We start from the raw sequence: 20891 nt of genomic DNA on the forward strand, positions 1-20891 counted from the left end.
TCTTTTCAGATGAGGAAGTGGCAGAGAGGGCTCAGGAACTCTCTCCAGGTCGCGAGGGGTTCAAAAGTGGAAAGAACCTGGGCCTGAAGCTCAGGTCTTGGTGACCGTTGCAGGGAAAACATGGTGTTCTCTCCCCCTCCTCTCCTGTCCTGTACCCCCTGCTCCTGGAAGAGCCGGGCCAGGTCCTGGATGTGACAAGCCCTCTGGGGAGAGCCCCTCGGGGGGCGCGCAAGGCGCTGGCCTGGAGAGGCAGGGTGGCCCTGCCTGTGTGCTGTGCTCGCCTCCTCTGGTCTCCGGTTGTGCTCTTGCTTCTCAAAAGCTTTCCCCATCTTTTGCCCTGGTTCCCCTTCCCCAAAGCCCTGGGAGCTGCTCTTGGCCCGGATTTACAGGTGAGGAGCTTCCTGCCGGGAGAGTGGTCGCTCCCCTGGTCTGGGCCGGGCACCCAGCGGGCGCTCAGGGACCACGGGCGGCCGGCTTGCCGGGGCCCACACGGCAGAGCCCTGGCAGGAGCAGGGCTGGAATCCGGGCCTCCCGGCTCCTGGGCTGCTGCTCGCCTCCGGCACTGGCCACAGGCCACGGGGGTGACATGGTAGGGCCCTCCAGAGGGTCAGAGGGTGGGACGCGCTGGTGTGCTGTTCTGGCCAGAAGGGGATGCGCACAGGGAGGCGCTCCTGGCCGGCCTCTTGCTCCTCTCACGGTGCCGTTTGTTCCCTGCAGGGTCAGGAGAAGCATGAAGAGTCTTACACCAAGAGCTCTGACGACCCGCAAGCAGAATTCCACTCCTCAGGGCTGAGGGCCGAGGGCGCCTCCGAGGAGCCGTCTGTGGCCTCCTCCCCGGATCAGTCCCCTCCGCCCTGGGATCAGGCCCGCAGCCAGGGCCCAGCTCCTGCCTATGTTGCCAGCGGACCCTTTGGGGAAGGCGGGCTCCGGGGCCAGGCCGCCTCCGCTATGGGCAGGGTGAACGGGCCGCTCTTTGCGGACCCCAGAGACCCATTCTCTGCCACGGGCCTGCAGCGAAGGTTCTACCACCAGGACCAGTCCCCTGTGGGGGGCCTGACGGCCGAGGACATTGAGAAGGCCCGGCAGGCCAAGGCTCGCCCGGAGAGCAAGCCCCACAAGCAGATGGTGTGTGCAGGGCCCAGGGTGGGGCTGGGGGCTTCCCACGGTGCTGCTGGTGTCCGGCCCCCTCTTCGGGGACATTCTTCGGGTGCCGTGGCCTGGAATGTCGGGCACACGGGGGCCTCTTCTGGGAGGCGTGTGCTGCTGGGCGGAGCTGCTGCCTTTGGGGGTGGAGAGGGCGTGCGGGGGGCGGTGTGAACCCCTGAAGGTCGGTCCTGTCCCTGTTCACTGATCCCCGGAGGTCTCTTTCTTTTCGCCCTCTAGCTCAGTGAGCGGGCTCGCGAGCGGAAGGTGCCAGTTACGCGGATTGGGCGGTTGGCCAACTTTGGAGGTGAGGCCCCAGTCCCGGTGAGTGGAGCGGGGGCCACCGTGGGGTCTGCGTGAGGCGGGGAGGCCGGGGACCCAGGGCTGCCCCGGGGAGCGTGGCAGCTCCTGTGTTAGCCATGCCGGGATGTTTTCCGTGGGTGGGCGATTCAGTCTCTGCCTCAGCTCACCCCTGGGGGTCGATGCGTGGCTGATTCCACGCTGTGGGCTGCGGTTTTGCTTCTCGGGGGGCAGCGTCTGCAGCGTCCGCGCTTCACTCAGGCCTTTGGAGGCCCCTGCAGGGAGGAGGTGGGACAGTGGGGCTCTTCGGCTCCTGGACCCAGTGGTTTTTGCCCAGCCATTTGGGGACCCGTTTGCTGGATTCCCACGGGCCTGCGGGCATCAGTGGAATGATAACGAGGTGCCGTGGCCCCGAGCTGCTGTCCTCCATTTCAGTGTGCTGAGGAGTTGTGAGTTTGTTCTTTTCTTTAGGGGTTTGCATAGCCGTTGTGTCCAGTACCCCCCTGTGCTCTCTTCGTCCAAGTTGGAGGATCATTTTATAGTGAAGGTTTACAGCAGTTGTCTCTGCTTTTATGACATTGTATTGTCATATCTGACCAGGATGTTCCTGTTGAAAGTGCCGTCCTTTGCTATGGTTCTGCTTGAAGATGGAGTGACTTCTCTAAAGCCCGCTTATCCTCAGTAGGTTCTCCAGACAATAGTTAATGAAAGTAACAGCCTTGGCAACCTGATTCGCGTGCCCACCTGGGGCAGGTGCTCATTTGCGCGGCTCTGTGTAACGGTGGTCTCATTGATGGGTTCATGTTGATGCCGGTGCTGACTAGTCATGCAAGCCCGCTCTCGCGTGTCTGAGCCTTTACCTACCTGCCTTTTGCTTTGCTGGTTTGTACGTCTCCCCTCCTACAGACCGCACATCGGGCACGCTGCTCTCCCCGGCTGCCTCTTCTCTTGTGGAGACCCCGTCTTACTCCTTGTTCAGGGGTGGATCTGTGCTCCCTGTTAGCCTGGCCCTCTGGAAGCTGGCCTGATGTGTGGGTTCTAACGTTGAAGGAAGGCTGGCTGCCTTCCTTAGGTGCAGAGCAAAACTAGGTTAATTGGATAGAATTTTCTCAACTCTGAGGTTTTCTTCCATAATTGTTATCTTAAAGTGTGGCATCTGCTGCTACTTAGCTTTTCAGGAATCCAGCATACAGTGTCATCTGAGTTTCAGCACAAAATTATTGCTTCATTTCACTTTAATGGGGTAGCGTTTTAAGCAGTTCCTCGTAGAACACTAACTCCCTGGGGTGCCACTACTAGAATGGGCTGCTCTGGGGGCTTCCAGTGGTCCTTATTCCCCAGAAGACATGGCACTTGCCCTGCTTTGCTCAGTGGCTATTAGTTGGGACATTTATTATTCTTAAAGTATTAGATGGAGATTCTGTTCTCTCCCCCATTAGTTTGAGGGCAGGAACTGTTCTCTTCTTACTTTGTAGTTAGTCTTTCTCTGTAACCTATAATCCTCCTCCCCTCCCTGCAGACCAGGGTTCACCACAGAGCCCTGTCCCCATAAGGCTTAGTTTGACTGATGTATTTTAGGATGGGTGTAAGCCTCTCTCGTGAGTCTTTGCTGGGGTGGGGTAGTGGAGGACCTGTTTGGGAAACGTGGTTAGGATGAAGGTCGTGATGGCCAATTAGTATCTGATGGAGGTCCTGGTGAAGCAGGCAGGAGTCAGGCCTTTTTGGGGGGTGGGTTGAGGAAAGCAGACTGAAGTGAAAGCGGTCGTATAGGAAGGTGTGTAGGACAAAAAGTCAACTTCGTTAAAACCAGGGTACAGGGCTCCCCTCAAGGCGTGGGGGACGTGGGCTGCCAGAGGGAGCTGGGGTTGGGGTGAGGAGAGACCCTGGTCTTTGTAGGGGCTTTGCACCATCAGGAGCCTCTTGAGCCCTTGCTGACAGCTGCCTGATGCCTGGAGCCGCCCTTCAGAGTCTGTGCTGGAGATCTGCTCCCAGCTGTGATGCTCAGCTGCACACGTTGTTGCCCAAGCAGTTGGCAGCTCATGTTTCAGGATTAGAGGTGGCAGGAGGGGAGCAAAGAGGAGCCGGGTCTGGAAAGAACGTGAAGTTCTGGCCCCAGAGGTGAATTCTGGGCCTTCTACCCTATCCAGAGGTTTTCAAACTGGGGTTTATGACCCTTTAGTGAGTGTGAAATCAGTTTAGTGGGTCAGGACCGGCATTTAAAAAACAAATTAAATAGAATGGAATTGAATAGAAAAGGATCAGAATTAGTATCATAGATCCTTAGAACTGCACATGTTGCAAAAATATTTCTGTTTCAGAGATCTAAATATCCTACTGATGTACGTTCTTCGTTGCCTTGTGGAATATATGGCTTACTGGTGGGCCATTATCTAGACAGTTGGAAGTAACACTGCTCTACTTTCTTCTCCTAGAAAATACTTCTGGCCTTTCTTCCCCTCATGAGGGCGAGATGGTTTTGAGGTGTAGACTAACAGACTTTAGGAAGCTGTTACACTGCAGGTGTGAAAGAAAGGGATTGCTCTAGATCTCAGGGGGTAGGATTGTCTTTGGGAAGGTCAGCAGCAGGTATTGAGCTGTATAGAGGCAGAGGGCAGGGCTTTCCATCTGGGTGGCTCATTCTGATGCTGAGACGGCGCAGGAACTCTAGGTCTGATTGGGCTGTGGGACATTGTGGCTCTGATGCTGTGGGGCATGGTGATCTTTGGATATTAGCTTTTGTTGGAGAATGAAATGAAAGATAGCATTAGATATTGGATTTGGGGTCAGAACTGGGCTTCAGGTCATCATAAGATTTGGGTTATAATTCCGGCCCTGCTTCCTGTGACCTTGGGTATTGCCTTGGTTTGCCTTTCTGTGAAATAGGGGTCTTGCCATTGACTCCAATGGGAATATACTGGTAAATGTTCCATGTGTATCTGAAAAGAATTCTGGCACTGTCAGGTGCAGTTTATCTATCTGTCTAGTCTAGTTTGTTACTCATATTAGTCAGATCTTTTAATGATTTTTTTGGTATGTGTATTCTTTTGTTCTTTTTTAAACTTCTTTTTAAAATTCTTTTTTAAATTAATTTTTATTGGAGTATGGTTGCTTTACAATGTTGTGTTAGCCTCCACTGCACAACAAAATGAATCAGCCATACAAAAACAGATATCCCCTCCGTTTTGGACCTCCTTCCCATTTAGTTTACCACAGTGCATTAGGTAGATTTCCCTGTGCTATGTATAGTATGTTCCCATCAGTTGTCTGCTTTACACATAGTAACAATAAAGTATAGGTGTCAATCCCAGTCTCCGAATTCCTCCCACCCTACCTCTTTCCCCCTTGGCATCCATACATTTGTTCTCTACATCTGTGTCTCTGTTTCTGCTTTGCAAATAAGATCATCTGTACCATTTTTCTAGATGGTATGTTTATTCTATCAGCTATCAAAAGAGACATTTAACAGTCTTATGCTGTGATCATGGATTTACCTACCTCTTAGTTCTGTCAATTTTTACTTTAATGTTTTGAAGCTGTGTTATTGGTTGCTTACAGATTTAGAATTCTTATATCCTCCTGGGGATTGACTCCTTTATTATTATGTCTTACCTCTCTTATCTCTATGAAAGTGTACATTGTCTGATATTAGTATAGCTGTTTTCCAGCTGTTCTTTTGGGAGGTGGTGGTCAATGTTTGCATCGTATATCTTTTTCCTTCCTTCTCCTTTCAACCTTTTGTATCCTTATATTTAAGGTGTGTCTTTTGTAAGCAGCATATATATATTTTCTTTTCCTGTGATTTAGGTACAGACCATTAATCTTAGTCTTATAATGTGAGTATTTAGTTCATTTACATTTAATGGAGTTGCTGATGTATTGGGGTTTATATTTGCTGTCTTAGTCTTTGTTTACTGTTTGACCCATCCATTCTGTTCCCTTTTTTTCTCTTCTGTCCTACTTTCTTTTTAAAAATTTTTACCTTTTTTTAAATTGAGGTATAGTTGATGTATAATACTATGTAAGTTTCAAGTGTACAACATAGGGATTCACAATTTTTAAAGGTTAGATTCCATTTGTAGCTATTATAAAGTATTGGCTATATTCCCTGTGCTGTACTATATATCCTAGTAGCTTATTTATTTTATACATAGTAGTTTGTACCTCTTAATTCCCTACCCCTTTCTTCCCCCTTTCCCCTTCCCTCTCCCCACTTGCCTTGCCTTCTTTTGAATTAAAGAGATTTTTTTCTTGTACATGTTTTCTCTTTATTAGTTTGTGTGTTATTATTCTACTATACTTTTAGTGGTTTCTCTTGATTACAGCATACATTCTTGACTTACTACAATGTAATAGAAATGATTATTTTGACTACTTCTGCAGTAATGCTAGCACTTCAGAACAGTTTAAATCCCTTTGTGTGTGTGTGTGTGTGTGTTAACGTGGATATGTATTTTGTTTCTACATGTTTTATATTATATACTAAATTATTAAGATATGTTAAACCTTACAAGATGTCATTTCTTTGTATAGCCCATGTGAATTTAGATTAGCCACATATTTACCCTTTTTGTGTTTCTTTCTCCCTTCATTTTTTTTTTTTTTTTTTTTTTTTTTGCTGTACACGGGCCTTTCACCGTTGTGGCCTCTCCTGTTGCGGAGCACAGGCTCCGGACGCGCAGGCTCAGCGGCCATGGCTCACGGGCCCAGCCGCTCCGTGGCATGTGGGATCCTCCCAGACGGGGGCACAAACCCGTGTCCCCTGCATCGGCAGGCGGACTCTCAACCACTGCGCCACCAGGGAAGCCCTCTCCCTTCATTTTTATATTAGAATTACTTTTGGGGTAATTTTCTTCTTCTCTGCAGAACTACCTTTTCTCTTTTTTTGTAGTGCAGAGTGGTAATCATTAATTCTCTGTTTTTATTTGTGTGTAAATGTCTTTATTACACTTTTGTTTTAGAAGGTATTTTGGCTGGGTATAATACTCCATGTTCAAAATTAATTCTTTTGGACACTTCAGCAATATTATTCCATTGTCTTCTTTTTTTTGTTTTGTTTTGTTTTTTGGCCACACCACGCGGCATGTGCGATCTTAGTTCCCTGACCAGGGATTGAACCCGCGCCCCCTGCAGTGGAAGTGCAAAGTCTTAACCACTGGACCACCAGAGAAGTCCCTCAGTTGTCTTCTTAACTTCCATTGTTTCTGTTGAAAACTTAGCTATTCGTTTTATTGCTGCTCCTTTGAAAGTAATTTGTATTTTGTCCTCTGCTTTTAAAATTTTCCTTTTGCTTTTGTTTTCCAGCAGTGTGACTGTGACATGCTTGGGTATGATTTACTTTGCTTTTATCCTGCTTGGGATTATAGAGCTTCTTAAATCTGTGCTTGATGTCTTTCATCAATTTTGGAAAATTCTGGTCATTTCTTCAAATATTGTTTCTGCCCTGTTCTCTTTCTCCTCTCCTTCTGGGACTCCAGTTACACATATGTTAGATCTTTCCCTTCTGTCATGTGTGTCTCCTCTACTCTTTTCTATATTTTTCATTTGTGCTTCAGTATTATAGGTTCAGAGGAGATGTCTTACCTCCTCTGCACCTATGAAATGAGGGAGAACTGGACGATTATAGAAATGAGACCAACAGATCAAGTAGGCACTAGAGAAAACTTACCAAAAGGAGTTGAGCACCACGTGCCTGACTTCCTGGGGACACGCTGCACACTTGCTGCCGCTCTAGGTAGCCAGTGCTCCTCCGGTGCTCTCTGAGGCAGCAAGACAGATGCCCTTTAGGTCCAAGAAAAGTTTGTGCCCTTGGCAGGGTGAGGGAGCGTGGTTTCTACTTTCTCCAGGAGCAAACTTTAAAAGGGACTCTTCTGTCTATTTTCTGTCACTTAGAGCCTCTGTGAAGGAGATTAGGGCAGTTATAATCTCCAGTTACAGGTGAGGAAGCTGAGCCACAGTTGCCAGTCACCCAGGCCCATATGTGCATCTGTGACAGTCCTGGGACCCGGGCTGAGGAGGCCTGTATCATACAGATACAGGCAGGCTGAGCCTGTCGCCCCTGAATTCGTCCCGTCTCCCCTGAGCCAGCAGAGGGACTGTCAGGTCTTCCCCCCCGCCCCACTCTGGCTTAGTTCTGAGAACTGAGAACACTCTACAGGGACCTTCGTCCACTGCTCCTTCCTATTCTCCTTCCTGCGATGCTGTGGGTTGCAGCCCCCTCCCAGGCCCCCTCTTCTTCCCGGTGCCCAGTGCTGGCACAGCGGGAGGATGCAGGTGATGGAAGAGAAGGTGGAATTACCAAGGGTTCGGGAGCACCTTGAAGTGAAGGAAATATCCTTGTCCGCTGCCTTTTCTGTGTGGACTTTCTTGTCTTATCAGATCAGAAGGATTGTTGGGTGTGTTGGAAAAGGGAGGCCTGAGAACAGTGCCTGGCACGTGGGTGGTGCTGTGTGAGTGAAGCGGTTTTGCCCTCAGATCTGGCCCTTGCTGCTGCAGAGGACCTCCGTCCAGCCTTGCTCTGTAAACATGCCTGGGGTGCTGGCAGGTTGGGCGCCCCTCACTAAACCTCCTCACAGGAGGAGGTTTTTATTAGAAGGTTAGAAGGTTTTTATTTACTTGTTTCCTCTGTGTCTGTGGGGTGCTGCTCAGGGGGCACTTATTTGGCTCTGAGGACCTGCAGAGGGACTTCGGGGAGGAAGGAGCTGGGCCAGTGGCCTGGGCCCCCTGATCAGTCCCACAGCCTGGGAAGCAGCCCAAAGCGCCCCCACCCCCTTGGGGAGACCCTGCTCCTTGCTGCTCGTCACTGCCACCGCGTTTCTTGCCTGCAAAATCTCCGTTTGTGAGAAATGTCAGGAACTTTCTTGGAAAGGGCTGGCGCCTTCTCACAGGCTAGGGTGGTGGCCAGGCTGCTGGTGGTGGCCATGGGCCCGCGGAGCTGGTTCTGCGGCTGGTCTCCCCTGGGACATCCATGCGGGCCGGGCTGAGCCTGCCTGTGGGTCCGGACATGGACAGGTGCTGTCCTAAGGGCTGGGGGGCCGAGGTGGAGTGGAAGGCCTCAGGTGACGCCGGAGACTGAGTGAGCACGGGCTCGGGCTGTCCTCACCAACGCGGGGAGTCCGAGGCAGAGGCGCTGATCTCCCAGGAGCTGCCTGCAGGTGCCACCCAGCTCCGGGGGGGAACGAAGAGCCTGGCTGGCCTCTGCCCTCCTGTCTCTGCAAGGTTCTGAGAATGCTTTCAGGTCAGCCAGGTTGGGTATGGCGGGATGGCCAGCCTGTTCTTGGTTCACTAGAGCAGGAGCTCCTGAGGTCAGGGTCCCGCAGTGGGGAGCCCATCCCTTGTCAGCTCCTCGGGCCTGGCCCTGAGGGAGCTCGCAGGCGCACAGAAGGAGCCTGCGACCTGCTTTGCGGAATGTTCCCTCCGTGATTCAGTGTTCAGTGACGGTCCTTGGCCTTGGAGAGCTTTGGCTCTGCCCAGCAGCCCAGAATGGGCCAGAGAAGAGTTCGGCAGAGCGTGTGAGGGGGCCCAGCTGGGGGCCCTGCAGAGAAGGGCGCTCGGCGTCTGCTCTCAGTGGCCAGCCTGGGTAACCTTTGACACGTCTGCCTGTTTGGTAGGCTTGTCTTTGGACTTGATGTAGGCAGAGAAAAATCTAGAGGCGGAGAGACATTGGGGAAGGTCACTGCAGTTTGAAGGTTAGCGTTGCTGTTGCCATTCGTTTGCTGAGTTGGACAGTGTGCTGAGGTGGGGGGAGGGGAGGGGAGTTACCATTTGACCGGGGACGCAGCTCTGTGCCCAGTGTCCTCCGGGGCTGGGTTGGGGTGTCAAAGGGAAACAGGCCGTGGCAGCTCCATCCCAGCACGCCAGGGTGTCCTTGGGGGCATTTCCAGATGACCGTGGCCTCTGCTCTGGTCGCCAGAACTTGCCTTGTGCTGCCCTTGTGCTGCCCCACCAGCAACGTCGGGTGTTGAGCACTTGAAACATGGCTGGTCCAAGCTGAGACAGGCTTCCAGGACGAAACGCACATTGGATTTTGAAGACTTGGTACAAAAAAAAAATAAAAAAAGTAACATCTCTCTAACGATGTGTATATTGAGTACTCGTTGGATTGATAATGTTTTGGATACACTGGGCTAAGTAAAATATATGATCAGAATTCCTTTCACATGCTTCTTTTTGCCTTTTTTTAACATAACCCCCAGAAAATTTAAAATCATATATGTGGCTGGCATTATATTTTTTTGGCAGCACTGGTCTAGCCCTTTGAAGAGGAGAAAGGACAGTAATAGCGAACACCTGAATAGTGTTGCCTACGCCCAGCCCTTCTGGGAGGGCTTCACTCTTATTCAGCTGTTTAATCCTCACACTGACCCATGAGGCAGGAGCTACCTGGCAAAGCAGAGGGTGAACGGTTGTGTCATGGTGGGTCAAATGTACTGCAAAAACATTTAAAAAGATTGGGTTATCCTCTTATGATTTTTAAAATGTATTTTTCATTAAATAACTTTTTCAGTAAATTCAATAATAATTTTCATAAAAGTAATGCATAATCATCGTAGAAAATTTGGAAAATATAGAAGCACGTGCAGGTGTCCTTGCCAGGTGTGAGACTCCCAGCCCCCCAGGGCTGTGCTCGCCGAGGCCCACTGGCCTCGGGGCATCTCTGGCATCTTCCCTGGGTCTTTGCTGTCCCTCCTGCTGTGGTCAGCGTGCTCCTCCAAATGTTCCTCACTCTCTCGCCTAGTGTGCTCCCACCCCCCAAGCCAGCTGGGACTGTATCTCAGTAGAGGAAATAGGCCCTGAGCCAGGCCTGGGCTTTCTGTGTGCATTTAGTGGCACCTGCTGGCCTCCCCAGGCCTCCCCTAGACAGTAGGGATCATCCAGTTCCAACCTCTGGACCAATGAGATGTTAGTAAACCTTGATTTCAAAGATTGCTGACGGGAGAAGGAGGGCCTGGTACCCCACTGTCCTTAGACCACCGTCAGTGCCTGTGGGGCCTTCCCCGCAAGTGAGGGCTGTAGCCTGAGCTCCTGGGAGTCCCCATGGCTTTTGCAAAATGTTCCAGTTCCCACCAATGACTGCTTTATATTGCAGTGGTAATGCCTCTCCTTGCGACTTAAGTGAACTGGGTTAGAGAATTCTAGAGTATTGGAGGCTCTTCACACAGACTGTGAAGTGGGCGGCTGCATCCCAAGGGGGTGCCCAGTGTTGTCAGGATGTCCTTGGCCTGCAGCCATTCCTGGCCCACATTCCATTTGTGCTGCGTCTTGCCCAATGCGTTTCTCCGTCGTACGTTGTTTTGGAGGTGGGTGTGTTTGTCGCGTGAGCCTGTAGCAAAGCTGATGGAAGTGGCGGTGGAGGAGGCTTTTCCAGCGAAAGCACCAACCTTGAGGCAGGTCTTCTCTGAAAACAACAGCTGTGTATCTCCTACCTCCTTATCCCCTCCCTTTTCAAGATGCCTGGAGTGTCAGCGAAGGTCCCCAGGGGAGCGAGGCAGGTGTCTGTGTGGGGCTGCTCCGGGCCTCGTGGGTGGCGGGCAGTGGGCAGCCCCTGAGCGAATGCCCAGAGCCCTCAACCTCCTCCTTGCAGGTCTGGCCGTGGGTCTGGGCTTCGGGGCCCTGGCCGAGGTCGCCAAGAAGAGCCTCCGCCCTGAGGACCCCTCAGGTGAGCTGGGCCCTTGATGGGGAGGGCAGGGTGGGCCCTGAGAGTTGGGCCTGTCAGCTCCCAGCTCCCGCCTGCGTTCCCCGAGGGTTGGCCTCCAGGGGCACCTTTCATCTTGTGTTCCGTGTTCACGGCAGCCCTGGAGTTTGAGGCCTGAAGGCTGTTCTGTTCCTGTCCTGGCCCACGTTGGCTCACCCAGCCGTCCTGGTTCCTCCGGGCCCGCACACCTTCCCTCTTCTGATAGGAGCCTCCGGTTTGGCCCTGCCTCTGCCCCCGCTCTGCAGAGCCGCTGGGGTCCCAGGTCTGGCCAGGTCAGGTGCCCAGGGCTCCCCGTTTGGCTGTGGTCGAGGGGCGTGGGAGCTGCTGGAACAGACCCCATGGGCCCCCCATTCCCCCACCTCGTGACCTGGGGTGGCCATTACCTCTCCAGCTTCAGACGCTTTGTCTCTGAGGTGAAGATCGTGACTCCTCTGTCCCCTGCCTCCCAGGGTTAGCCCGGGGTCAGGTCAGAACACTCAGTTCCCCTTGTCTGGGTGGCCGGCTGTGGGTGGTACTCCATGGAGAACATTCTGCAGACCGGCTGCTCTGAAACCTGGCGTGCTTAGGATGCTCTGACGAGGGGTCAGGGGGCAGCTGGAGGCCCCCCCCCCACCCGGTCCCCTCCCCCAGGCCTGTCCAGGTGTCGGGGGGAGGCGGCTAGGCAGGTGCAGGACGCTTTCCCTTCAGCAGGGTCCTGGGGGCTGTTGAGAGCAGCCCTGCTAGAGCCATCTGCTTGGTGGATTTCTCAAAGTTTACTTGAAGTTCTGGGCTGAGTGCCCCCTGCCCCTGGCCCATTCAGGGGACATCAGTTCATTCCGGTACTTGACACCTCCTCCCCCCTTCCCTGGGGACCCTGAGTGATCCCCGCTGTCATGCTGTGCTGTGGTCCCTGAGGCCCTAGCTACAGCCTGGGGGCCCTGAAGGGGGCCCTGCCAGCCACCTGGATGGCCCCGCTTCACCTGCAGGACCCTCTCGAGGAGATGGGGGCCTCTGCGGAGAAGGTGCTAGCCTGTCCTCCAGGCCCCTGAGTATGTGTGTGTCCTTGGAAGGGACGGGAGAGCAGAGAGGATTAGGGAGGGTATTTTTAGTGTTGGTGCTGAGACTCTGGGAAGTGAGAAGCCAGCCTTCCCCAGGCACAACCTCTCCCCCCCCCAAAACTGGCTGCCCTCCGTCCTGCCCCGTCCAAGCAGGAAAGAAGCTATACTGGCCCCAAGGTTACAGCTGGTGTCCTTTGTCAGGGAGGCGGTGGCCCTTGTTGGGGGTCAAGAGGCCTAGGTGCCACTGGCCCAAGAGCAGGACACGGGGCTCAGGCCCAGAGGGACGTGCTCTAGCTTCCTGAGCAGGCCCGGGAACCCCTGGGCCTGGAGGGCACCGACCAGCCTGGCCCAGGCCTCCCCAGGGGCTAAGCCTCTCCTGAGGGGGGCACGCGCCCACCACACCCTTGAACACCCCCGGCTCCCCCCGGCTTGTTTTCAGAACCAGCCTTGCCCGGGCAGGGGCCCAGACTCCAGCCTGTGGACAGTGGCCAGCCGTGAGGAGCGGCTGCCTGGGAAGCTCAAGAGGGCCGGGCGCCGTCCCTGGATCTCGGGGGCGCTGCTGTGTCCCTAGGGGAGAAGATCTCCCTCCTCCTGCCGGGGCTGTGGCGTCTCTGCCCCGCCCACCTCTCCTCAGGGATACAGTCTCAGGTCCCGGCCCACAGGGCCCAGGGGCTGGGGAGGGCAGAGCGGACATAGAGGGCCGCCTGTCCCTGCTGCGGCCCGAGGCGAGGGGTGATCTGGGCACCCTTCTTGGCCTAGACACCCTGGAGTGGCCCTGCCCAGGGGCTACAGCTTTCTTGACCCCCGGCAGCTGGGCTGCTTCCTGTGGAGCTGAGATCTCTCCCCTTCCCGGGACCCTGTCCTGCTGTCCGGGACCTTGGGGTGAGCCTAGCCCCGCGCAGGCCTAACAGCTGCCTCAGGTGTGGGCCTTCAGTCTCGCATCCCCCTGCAGCCCACCCACTCTGGTGTATCAGAGGCCGTGCTGGGCACGGCCCCGGACGGAGGGCAGTGGCATGACGGCCGCCTCCCGTGTTCGCGCCTTGGGGACCCAGCTCAGACCCACTCCGAGCGCTGGGCCAGGCCCGTGGTGATGCTGGCTGAGGAGGGTGCCAGGCTCTGTGGGCGGCAGCCCTCGGGGGTTCCTGATCTAACTGGGCTCACAGGACAGAGGGCAGGAAAAGCACCGACTGCCACTGGGTCACCCCCTCCTCATCACCTTGAGTCACCAGCCTGCACCCTCCCACCCCCGACTGTGCTGAATGGAGGTTGTCTGCACACCTGAGGTCCCTATGCGTTCTCCCCAGGCCAGCTGGCACCAGCCGGGTGAGGCTGTCCTTGACCCTGAGCTCCCCTCCCTTGAGGACTGCGCTCTCACTGCAGCCAGTGGCCCCAGGTGACTGTGCAGAGAGTCCAGGGGTGCTGGTGACCTTTGTCCCGCACACTGAGGGGCGAGGGACAGTGACTTGGCAGGGACTGATATGGAGGGAGAGGCCCCGTGGGCGAGCCTGTGTGTGTGTGTGTTGGGATGGGGTTGGAGGTGGGCCCGGGGAGACCTGGGTGGCCCCTGAGGGCCTTCCTCGGCATCTGGGAGGTGGGTGTGAAATGTGGGGTTAAAGTTGCGTTGCCGGTTTTGTGGACCCCGAGGAGGAAAGACGTTGACTGAGCCCTTTGTGTCAAGCTCTGTGCTGGGACTTCACTGCATCTCACTCAAAACGTGTTAAACCCTGATGTCTTGTTATTGTCCCTGGACCCACAACCAGGGGCGGGTGGAGGGGCCTCTGGGGGATCCCAGGCCCAGCAGCCCCGCCTGAGGGAGGCCATGGTGACTTCGCTCCTCTGCAGGGAAGAAGGCCGTGCTGGATTCCAGCCCCTTCCTGTCAGAGGCCAACGCGGAGCGCATCGTGCGGACGCTGTGCAAGGTGCGCGGGGCGGCGCTCAAGCTGGGCCAGATGCTGAGCATCCAGGGTGAGTGCGGCTGCGCGGGCTGCGGGCGGCGAGGCGGCGTAGGGAGGGGAGCTGGGGGCGGCGAGGCGGAGTAGGGAGGGGAGCTGGGGGCGGTGAGGCGGCGTAGGGAGGGGAGCTGGGGGCGGGCAGTGGGGGGCGCCGCACCTGGCCCTGAGGGGAAGGGATGGGAGGTTTCCTGCCCACGGGCTTCTCTTGTTTGAAGCTTGGCTGTTAACCCACCTGGGATGTTTAAAAACAGTGTCTGAAATAGGAGCCCACGGTTGTTTTTCTGGCTTCTTTCTGAGTGTTTTGACATGTCCAGAGGTCCTGGCGTCTCAAAAGTTGGGGAGAGTCCGGCTGATGCCCCCTGGTGCCCCCCGCGGTGGTCCGAGGGTGCTGTTTGGGGAGCTCACGGGCCTGTGGTGGCGTGACACCGAGGCATGGGCTGTGTGGCCCCGAGGAAGGAAGGCCGGGGGAGACGGCGGTGGCTGAGCTGGAGGCTGGCTCATTGCAGCCCCCAGAGCAGAGCTGGGGTTCGGGGGGCCCTCCGGGCTTCTGATGGTGCCTCCCAGGGAGGAGCACCCGAGGGGCTGCTGTCCTGGGTGGGAGCACAGCCAGTCCCCCGACAAGCAGTCAGATGGACTCACTGAAGTGGCCAAGTGCAGGACAGGAATAACCACCCAGGCAGGTGGGCGCGGGCACTGCCTGTACCGGTGCGGACTCTGGAGTGGCACGCGCCCCTCGGAAGCCCTTCCGTGCGTGAGCCCCACCTCTAGGACGGAGAGCCTCAGAGAGGCGGTCAGGGCTCTGCAGGAGCGGCTTCATCGAAGGATTCTTTCTGGCCTCAAATAAACAAACTGAAGTCAGCCGCTGTCCGGCTAGTGAGCTGCGTGTTGAAGCTTCTGTGTGTGTTACAGAATATTTCAGAAAGCTATTCAACGACGTGGCAAGTGCTCGTGAGAAATGGCTGCAGGAGGGGAGTCGACCAGAGCGTCTCCAGGCAGCGTGACTGCAGTCAGGGAAAAACGCATAGGAAAGGGTCAAAACGAAAAAAGAGATCAGTAGTTCTCTGTAGGTAGATTATGGGTATTTTAAACATTTAATACGCTTTGTTCCCTAAATGTCTTTCTTTTATAATCATAAAAAGCTACGCCTGCTCTTTCTAAGGAATCTACCTCCTCAGGTCCCTGGGTGAGGGTGAGTTCAGAGGCCCCGGCACACGCTGCCCCGCACGCCATCGGCAGGGCCCCAGCTGCACAGACGTACCCAGTGCCCGGCTGGGGAGGGGTGCTGTGGGCCGGGCTGCGGGGGTCTCGGATTTGGTTGTTGGCCGAGGCGGGCCAGGAGCGTGCACGGGTCAGCGTCCCTGCATCCCCTCTGGAGCCTTGGTCCGCTGTATCAAGGGTCTGTGTGCCAATGGGGAAATGCTCCGCGGGAGCAGGGAGAACCCGAGGCTGGGCCTGCTGTGTGGCGTTGGGCCTGTGCCTCGTCTTCTCTGAACCTTGGGTTCAGCGTGTGAAGGGCAGAGCGGTACCTCGGCCTCCCCCCCGGGAGACCTTGCTGGGCAGGGCTGATCGAGGTGGCCTGTGCACCCTCCTTCCGAGGGGTCAGCCTTCCGCTCTGAATGCTCTGCTGCCTTCCAGATGACGCCTTCATCAACCCCCATCTGGCCAAGATCTTCGAGCGGGTCAGGCAGAGCGCAGACTTCATGCCGCTGAAGCAGATGACGGTGAGGCCGGTGCGGCCCAGCGTCCAGGCGCTGGCAGCCCTGCGGGAGGGGTTGGGGAGGGCCCCTCAGGGTGTCCCTGGTGGTGCTCATGGCTCCTCCCTGGCCTCTCCCTCCAGAAAACTCTCAACAACGACCTGGGCCCCAGCTGGCGGGACAAGCTGGAGTACTTTGAGGAGCGGCCCTTTGCAGCCGCCTCTATCGGGCAGGTGCACCTGGCCCGCATGAAGGGCGGCCGCGAGGTGGCCATGAAGATCCAGGTGGGCACCCGGGGTGTGGGCTCAGTGCCCTCAGGGGCTGCACAGGGCCGAGCCGGGCCCTGCAGTGAGGGGCCTCTGCACCCCACGTCCCCTGTGTGTCCCCGTGCCCAGGGCAGGGCCTGGGTCTCTTCACTTCTGTCCCGGCACCTGGTCAGCGGTGGGTGCCGAGAAGTATTTGCTAAGTGAGTGACTGTAGGAGGGAGGACAGCCTCCCAGCATGCTTGGTTTGAGGGGAGCAGGGACTGGGGACAAGTGACTGTCTGGGGCCTGAGCCGCAGGGATGGGGATGGGGGAGGGAGCGGTCGGCGGTGGAGAGCAGGGTCGCGGTGGGCCCGGGGGTCACAGCAGCCCTGGTGGGTCTTGGCTCTGCCTTGCGGAGGTGCGGGGTCCTGGAGGGACACAGCTGGGCAGCTGGTGGGTGGCAGGGAGGCGGGGGCGCCGCGGGGCCCTGCTGTGTCTGTCTGCCTGACTCCCCTCTGTCCCCCGCAGTACCCCGGCGTGGCCCAGAGCATCAGCAGTGACGTCAACAACCTCATGGCCGTGCTGAACATGAGCAACATGCTTCCAGAAGGTCTGAGGCTGCCGCTGGGCAAGGGCAGGCCTGTGGGGGGGCCTCCCGGGGAGCCCCCCGTCCCCCTGACGCCCCCCTCCCTGGCCCAGGCCTGTTCCCTGAGCACCTGATCGACGTGCTGAGGCGGGAGCTGACCCTCGAGTGTGACTACCAGCGAGAGGCCGCCTGTGCCCGCAGGTTCAGGTGCGGCTCCAGCCTCGGGCCCTTGCCCGTTGCTCCCGCTGGGAAGACAGAAGGGGCGGCTTCGGGCAGCCCATTGTGGGCTGAAGGCCTCCCCCGGCTCTGAGGGGCGATGGCTGGGGTTGGGGCCTGAGGCCGGGGCCGTGTCCCGCCCAGCTCGGGGCAGGGCCCTCCTCTGCCTGGGGGGCTCAGCCCCTTGCTGTCCTGTGTGTCGCCCCAGCGTGTTGCTTGGGTGGGATCAAGGAGGCCCGGGTGTGACCTCCCACCCGCCTCTGCTAGGGAGCTGCTGAAGGACCACCCCTTCTTCTACGTGCCCGAGATTGTGGACGAGCTCTGCAGCCCCCATGTGCTGACCACGGAGCTGGTGTCCGGCTTCCCCCTGGACCAGGCCGAGGGGCTGAGCCAGGAGATCCGGAATGAGGTGGGTCACAGGGTGGGCCTGGAGCCCCGAGGCCCCACTGCGGGGCAGAGCGGGCAGGAGGGCTGCTGCGTGTACCCACCTGGTGGTACGCTTGGCCTCAAAGTCAGCTCTGGGCGTGAGGCAGGATGGGGTGGAAGATGGGGAGGGAAATGGGAGTCAAGCTTCCCCGGCCCAGATCCAGGGGCCACCGGGTGGCCCGGTGCTGGTGACGAGGACCCACCCGGCCCCCAGATCTGCTACAACATCCTGGTCCTGTGCCTGAGGGAGCTGTTCGAGTTCCACTTCATGCAGACAGACCCCAACTGGTCCAACTTCTTTTATGACCCTCAGCAGCACAAGGTGAGTGCCCAGTGGGGCTCCCACAGGGAGCCTGAGCTCCGCTGGAGCAGGGTTCGAGATCAGCCTTCTGCCGCCCTGTCCCCCCAACCCGTGCTCCACTGGGGCAAACCCTCCCCGGTATCGCCCGTTCCCAGGTGGCTCTTCTGGACTTCGGGGCAACTCGGGAATATGACAGATCCTTCACGGACCTCTACATCCAGGTAGGGGTGGAGGCAGAGCTTGGCCTTGGCCCGTGCTCTCCTGGGGCTCAGATGGGATGCTTGGGACTCGAGTGGGCGGGCGGGCGGGCGGGCTTCTGTCCTCATGTCCCTGCCTGTCCGCAGCATTTGGTGCCCGTGGATGAGGCCGCAGCCACCTCGGGCTCAGGGGAGTAAAGGGGAAAGGTGGGTGGGCTGGCAGCTGGCCTGTGTGGGGAGGGGCAGTGCTGGCTCCCTGGACCCCCAGGAGCTCCCCTCTGCGTGCTGCCCACGGTCCCCTCTGCACCTCTGCCCAGATCATCAGGGCTGCTGCTGACCGGGACAGGGAGGCCGTGCTGAAGAAGTCCATCGAGATGAAGTTCCTCACCGGCTACGAGGTCAAGGTGAGCTCCGCACCCCACCCCCCGCCCCGTGACTCTGGAGACGCACAAGGCCTGCTGAGCCAGACTCAGCCCCGGGCCATGGACTGCTTTTCCCTTGAAATCTGAAGGGAATCTCAGTTTACAAATGAGATCAGAAGTGACAGCTGCTCTCGAGGGTCTCCACAGGGCCCCTGGGCCGGCCCCGCCCCAGCCCCTGGGCTGAGGGCCTCAGAATGCCAGGGGACTGGCCACCAAGCTCTTGTTTTATGCCCCACTCCAGCCCATTCGAGATCCCAGTCATCGTGTTGGCGCTCGGGGCCCGCGTGGGCAGATGGGATGGCAAAGCACAGCCCTCACTTGCTCAGGCCTCACCGGGGAAGGGGTGAGGGGAGCGCTGGAAGTAATCGTAGCAGCCCTTTACGTGAAGGGGCGACCACCTGTGTTCCTGTCACCCAGAACCCACTCAGAAAGCAGCACTTTCCTCTCCTGATGACAGTGGGGAAGTGTTGCAGACACACAGGTGGTCTCAGGTCTACCACCAAGAGGAGTGCAGAGGCTCAGGTCAGCTCAGGCCTATAGACTGTTCTTTTGGGAATGACAGGTGTTTCGGCCGCAGACCCCGCCACTTCCTTTCTTCTTCCACGGAGCCCAGTTCACACATGAATGATGTTCTCCTGGCCCCTGTTGGTTTGAGTTTACACCCTGGTTAACGTTCTTCAGTCTGGTTGAAACACTCACCTACCTGGCCCACTCCTCAGCGAGCAGTCAGTCTGGGCCCCGTGATGGGAGCCCTGGGCTGGTGAGGGCTCTTTGATCTTGCCTCCATTCACCTCCCTCCAGGCCATGGAAGATGCCCACTTGGATGCCATCCTTATCCTGGGGGAGGCCTTTGCCTCGGAGGAGCCCTTTGACTTTGGCACCCAGAGCACCACCGAGAAGATCCACAACCTGATCCCCGTCATGCTGAAGCACCGGCTCGTCCCGCCGCCCGAGGAGACCTACTCGCTGCACAGGAAGATGGGGGGCTCCTTCCTCATCTGCTCCAAGCTGAAGGCCCGGTTCCCCTGCAAGGCCATGTTCGAGGAGGCCTACAGCAACTACCGCAGGAGGCAGGCCGAGCAGCAGTAGCCGCGGGCCCGGCCGTTAGGCGGGACCCTCCGTCCTCCTGCCGCTAAAACTAGTAGGAAGCCGGTGGTACCCACGCTCCGTTTAAGCTTCACCCAGTGAGAGGGGGCCGCGCTGGTGGGGGGGCCGCTGCTCAGAGCCCGTGGCCAGCACTTATACACGGTTCTCATCGCTGAGTGGGTGTGGGGCGAGAGGCGCCAGCACGGAAGTGCAGCCCCACTGCTGTCTGGCAGAATCTGCTTATTGTTTACTCATCCTCTGAAATGACTCTCGATAAAAAGACGATTTTATTTCCTTTTCCTTTTTGTAACAGGGCTTTTTGCTAATGTGAATGGTAACCAGAAGAAGATGAGAGTTCTCCCTTTGAATCCCTGCCACCAAAAAAAAAACCAAAAACAAAACAGAAAAGCCTTTTTGGATTTTATGGAGTGTGTAATACAAGGTTTGTGTGTGTGTGTTTCTAGAATGAGATTTGTGTTTTCTGCCTTTTCCTCTCCAGCTTGGATCTGCACCTGGGAGAAGTGCTGATCTGAGCAGTGCCGACAAGCACTACTTCTCCAAGCGAGGTCCACCCACACCTGCTCTCTGGCTGGTTCCTAGAGGCTTTTTTGGACAAGCAGAGGTTTCCAGAGAACTGCTGCCTCCTGTGGGGAGGGGCAGGAGCCCCAGAAGGGGAGAGAAAGCCGCGTGCTCTCTGGGTGTGTGTGGGCCCTTCTTCCCGCTCCGGCGCCTGGGCCTTTTGTGGAAGGTGATGTGCACGTGTCATCTGCTTGGACCCAAGGGGTCGTTTCAGGCTGTTAACCTCTGTACAATTCTTGTAATTGTCTGATTTACTTGTTTCAATTAAAAAAAAAATGCTAGCATTGTGGCATTAATTCTTTCTTTCACTTGTAAACGATTCTGAGCTGATGGTGAGGACCCCGAGGTCAGCGTCACAGCCTTTCGCGCCTCCAGACGCTTCTGCAAGGTTTGCCCCTGTTCCCAGCGTGAGGCTCTTGGTGCCTGAACCCGGAAGGCTCAGCCCACATTCCTCATCGGAGAAAGGGTGCGGGGAGGGGACGGCACAGCTGCCAGGTCCCTGCCGCAGCAGCTTCCCAGGCCCCACTGCGCAGAGGCGGAGAAGCCACAGCTGCACCAGAGGCTGTATGACATGGTGCTGGCAACCGCGGGCAAAGGTGGCCACCAGCCAGCAGGGCGAGGGCCTGGCTTGAGCGGCAGTGACGCCTGGGTCAGGGATCAAGCGCAGCTGAGGCGCACTTTCCTGGGGCAAAAAACTTCACTCCTCGGTCACGGGGGCGTTTTGAACATTCAAACGTCCCAGCACAAGTCGTGGGAAGTGTCTGCTGCTTCTCTGCAGGAGGAAGATGGAAGATCAAAGGGCTGCCCCGTTTACAGTCAGCGCTGGCACCGGCAGGGAGGTCCAGAAGAGGGGAGTTGAAAGCTTCAAGGGAATGGAACACTATGCCGCCTGAGCTATGGAAGGGACTAAGAAAGTCCTAGATTAAACTAACCCCACGTCCTTCTAGTGTAACGAGGAAGCTGGATGAGGAGAGGGACGGGCAGAAATGGGGGTCAAACGAGACAAAAAGAGTCAG

At 56.8% G+C, this 20891-nt stretch overlaps 1 protein-coding gene across 5 annotated transcripts in view; it reads left to right on the plus strand.

Moving 5' to 3' along the window:
* The window catches only part of COQ8A (coenzyme Q8A), a 49424-nt gene extending 29272 nt beyond the window's left edge, over positions 1 to 20152 (plus strand). For all 5 annotated transcript variants that reach the window (XM_079942715.1, XM_079942719.1, XM_079942718.1 and 2 more), the window contains 13 exons: positions 718 to 1125; positions 1384 to 1450; positions 11024 to 11098; positions 14014 to 14136; positions 15759 to 15844; positions 15961 to 16101; positions 16591 to 16672; positions 16762 to 16855; positions 17132 to 17273; positions 17505 to 17612; positions 17747 to 17812; positions 18106 to 18192; positions 19012 to 20152. In XM_079942715.1, the coding sequence (XP_079798841.1) occupies positions 718 to 1125; positions 1384 to 1450; positions 11024 to 11098; positions 14014 to 14136; positions 15759 to 15844; positions 15961 to 16101; positions 16591 to 16672; positions 16762 to 16855; positions 17132 to 17273; positions 17505 to 17612; positions 17747 to 17812; positions 18106 to 18192; positions 19012 to 19299 (1767 nt within the window). In that variant the 3' untranslated portion in view covers positions 19300 to 20152. The remainder of the gene's footprint in view (positions 1 to 717; positions 1126 to 1383; positions 1451 to 11023; positions 11099 to 14013; positions 14137 to 15758; positions 15845 to 15960; positions 16102 to 16590; positions 16673 to 16761; positions 16856 to 17131; positions 17274 to 17504; positions 17613 to 17746; positions 17813 to 18105; positions 18193 to 19011) is intronic.
* The last annotated feature ends 739 nt before the right edge of the window (positions 20153 to 20891 follow it).

Source organism: Stenella coeruleoalba, assembly GCF_951394435.1.
Source record: "Stenella coeruleoalba genome assembly, chromosome: 1".
NCBI lineage: Eukaryota > Metazoa > Chordata > Mammalia > Artiodactyla > Delphinidae > Stenella > Stenella coeruleoalba.